Source organism: Nematolebias whitei, chromosome 1, assembly GCF_014905685.2.
Source record: "Nematolebias whitei isolate Nwh7 chromosome 1, NemWhi1, whole genome shotgun sequence".
Classification (NCBI taxonomy): Eukaryota; Metazoa; Chordata; class Actinopteri; order Cyprinodontiformes; family Rivulidae; genus Nematolebias; species Nematolebias whitei.
Genome location: NC_056498.1, coordinates 41,680,132 through 41,683,554, shown reverse-complemented (window position 1 = coordinate 41,683,554; position 3,423 = coordinate 41,680,132). Strand labels below are relative to the sequence as shown.

The following is a 3,423-nucleotide window of genomic DNA, read 5'->3' as shown; positions in this document are numbered from 1 at the left end:
CTGACCTAAACAACCTGTTACTGATCATTTAAGACTTTCATTGTTGAACGTCCTCAAATGCTTCAACTGTGACCCAAACCCTGTGAGATCATTTTTAAACGTTTAGCTCGAATAAAAACAGATCAATGGCTCAAACGTTTAAAATATTTTTTAACGTCACATTTCTGTCGCCTCGTTGTTTAAACTGGGCGTCAGAAACAGAACTACGAACAGAACGTTACGTTTTTTCTACTCGCCGGACCCTGAGGTCGGCAGGGTTCCGGGTCAGAACCAGAACCCACCTTTTTGAGTTTGGCTAGCTTGGGGATGTCTGCCACGCTGGTCAGCCCGACGTTGATGAGGCTGAGCAGCTCCAGGTTGGAGAACTCCTCCGTGATTGCCTCGATCTTCCCCTCGCTGGAGCGACAGTTGTCCAGAACCAGCTCCTGGACCTGGGGACAGGAAAACACCAGTTAGTCCAGAACCCGCATGCTGTCACTGAACCGCACGCCTCCGAGTTTGGTTGTGACGACGCAGTTTGTAAACAAAACGTTTTTGACCCGAGCCTCCAGGACGGACGTCTGCGCCGAGTCACTCAACAGAAACAGGATCAACCCCGAGGGTTCAGGTACTGAAGTACCTGAACTCATCGCACATGGAGCAGAACATCCAGAACATCAACCTGCAGAAGCTCAGAGCAAGATTTACGTTCAGCTTTTACCAGATTTACTGATTAACAGTAATCGTCGACAAGTCTCTGAGAGGGATGTCGTCATGTTATGCACGCTGCAATGCACTCTGGGTAAACGATGTAGATAAACTGCTCCGGTGCGAGCTCCATTGTACTGATAGAAATTTTGGACACCGACCGACGCTCAGTGCTTTCATTTGAACCGGAGCGCGTCGACAGAATGAAGAAATGAGTCAACCTGCAGCCGAAAATGATGAAGACTGAACGATGAAGAGGAGCGCTGCTGATGAAACTCTGCTGCAGAGCCCCGTCACAAACAGCTGGATCAAAACATATTTTCAGATACATCAGATTAGTTCCAAGACATTGTTGTCATTTTACACATTAATCTGACTGAACACATGAAGCAGTCCGGCGCTGCCTCGTGGGTGGAGGACTGACGGTGCATGTGTGGTCCTCAGGGATGACTGTTTGTACTCCTGCTAAACATCACAAGTTGCACACGTTTGACCATTTCAACCCATACATTGTGTATGTTCAGGTTTCTGTTTAAAATACTGCATTATATTACATTATTACTGTTTAGTGTATATCTTAGATCCTTGTCTACTGTGTCTTTTTAATACTTTAATGATTTTGCTATTTTTGGGTGTAATTGGGACCGTGAGTACACAATTTCGTTCCACCTCATGTAGCACATGTGATGCAAATGACAACAAAGAACCTTAAACAATTAATACAAAATATAACTTTACAGTATTACCAAACTTTTGGACAAGAAAGAGATCCTTTAAGGCAAACTAGTGCCCAAGACTAAACGGAACCGGCCCAGTGAGGAGTAACATCCATGTTGGAACGGTCCCGACCCGCGGACCTGTTACTGTGTTGCCAGATATACGATAATAATCGTAAATATAGGATGGCTGTAAGGCACAGGTGTCAAAGTTTGACACCCCTGCTGTAAGGAGTACACGATAAGAAGTTATTAAAAAAGCACAATCAATAGTTTTGGTATTTCCGTGCATTAAAAAAACGTTTCATTAACCTCACCACAACCAGTAGCTAAACGACAAAGCGCGTCCACTCTCCGTGCATACCGCAGCTTGGATGAAAACGCTAAAGTTTTAACGCTCAAATACGACATTTCGTCTCTTCCCATCTGGCAACCCGGTCTGTTTATAAACTACTCAAAACACGAGCAGCGTCGCGTGAGCTAACTCAGTTAACCGCCCCTGTTGTTTCTTAAAAAAACCAAAATGACGCAAAATCGCTCCGAAAAGCATTTAAATGATAAAGAATGATGAATAGCACCTTAAAATACAATTAAAATATAATTAGGCAGTAGAAAGAGTGAAGAAAATGTCGGTTTAGCTGCTTTAGCTAAGCCTAGCAGTAGCACGCGCCCTTAGCACGGGCTACATAACCGGGCTCGGACTACTTTCTGGAAACGCGTAGCATCGTTTAGCATCAAAACGGAACCACAAACAAAAACAAACAAGCCGACTGAAAATAGACAGAGCCCGAGTTTTATTTAATTTACTGAGAATTATTACAAGGCATTTTTATGCTGTTTATCTAAAACTATAAAAACCGCATCGTTGGCATAACTTCATACTAATCGTAATAAAGAAAAGTAATTATAAAAACGTATCATTTTCATAGAGAACGGAGTTTATTAATGACCTAAAACAAATTATTGGTGTCCTTTTGCACAGAAATGTAGGTTTGCGGGAATGTAATTCCAGGTAATAGTCGGACCCAATGGACACGGATGTTGTAGATTTCAAGCAAAAAACAAACTTGAAAAAGTTTTCTTACATTATCACGTATATAAAATTGTGCACAACTATAAAGAGTTTAATTATCTGCAGTAAATATTTCCCCTGAATGTGAACATTATGAAAAATTGTGAACGCAGTAAACAACTGCGCAACTTTTTACGAGCAACGGAAAAACCGGGAGCGCGAGCACCGGAAGTCAGTGAAACTGATTAAATGCGCAGCTAAATTTTATTTTACTTTTGAGTCAGAGTTAAGTTTTAATCAATAAATAAACGTGCTGGCACTTTTTGGATAGAGGGGCTCCGGCAACCATGTGCTCTGCACCCCTCCTCCTCCGTCTGCCGGTCCAGTTGACCCTGCAGCGGCGCCGTGAAAACACCGGGACTCACCTCCGCTGGAGACCGGTGCCTCAGCTCTAAAGAAACCCGCTTCTGCATGTCCATTTTCCGCTACTTTCGACCCGAGTTTGACGCTCTATGCTGCAGAAAACAGTTTCTCCTCGGTCCTATCTCTTCAACATCAACACGCGGAACCAAAGTGAAGTTAGAAAGAATTGGGGTAAGAGCTTCCGGTTAAACCTACACAAATAAAACCGTGTGGCGTTGCGTGGAAGCGCGAATTACGTAATTTTATGTTAGCTTCCACCAATATTTTCTGATTATTCCCATATTATTTCAACAACTTCACGAACACAATTAATTCTGCATATAAAAGTGAATGAACGAGGTAATTATGTTTTTTTTTTTAATTTTGCATTTATTTTGAAAAATACACATTCAATCGGAAGTTGTCATTAACTTGACGCAAAACGTTCGGCGTGCGTAAAAGTGGGTCAACTCGTTTGCTGCTTTCAAGGACCCACGGAACAAAAGCAGTTGCAGTTTACCGAAACATAAAACAATACAATTTATTCATATATACTTTAAAGTCATTTAAATAATATAATTTTATATTTTAAAGACTTATTTAAAC

The 3,423-nt window shown here is 41.9% G+C and overlaps 2 protein-coding genes across 2 annotated transcripts in view; one reads left to right on the top strand and one right to left on the bottom strand.

Moving 5' to 3' along the window:
* LOC119410438 (acidic leucine-rich nuclear phosphoprotein 32 family member B) overlaps window positions 1–2,996 on the bottom strand; it is a 7,083-nt gene extending 4,087 nt beyond the window's left edge. Inside the window, exons 1-2 of the mRNA XM_037677351.1 lie at window positions 2,841–2,996; window positions 282–431 (exon numbers count right to left, since the gene is read on the bottom strand). Coding sequence (XP_037533279.1) covers window positions 282–431; window positions 2,841–2,894 — 204 coding nt within the window. The 5' untranslated portion in view covers window positions 2,895–2,996. The remainder of the gene's footprint in view (window positions 1–281; window positions 432–2,840) is intronic.
* A 172-nt stretch (window positions 2,997–3,168) lies between these two features.
* LOC119415494 (endophilin-A1-like) overlaps window positions 3,169–3,423 on the top strand; it is a 2,789-nt gene continuing 2,534 nt past the window's right edge. The window contains exon 1 of the mRNA XM_037682674.1: window positions 3,169–3,177. Within this exon, the coding sequence (XP_037538602.1) occupies window positions 3,169–3,177 (9 nt within the window). The remainder of the gene's footprint in view (window positions 3,178–3,423) is intronic.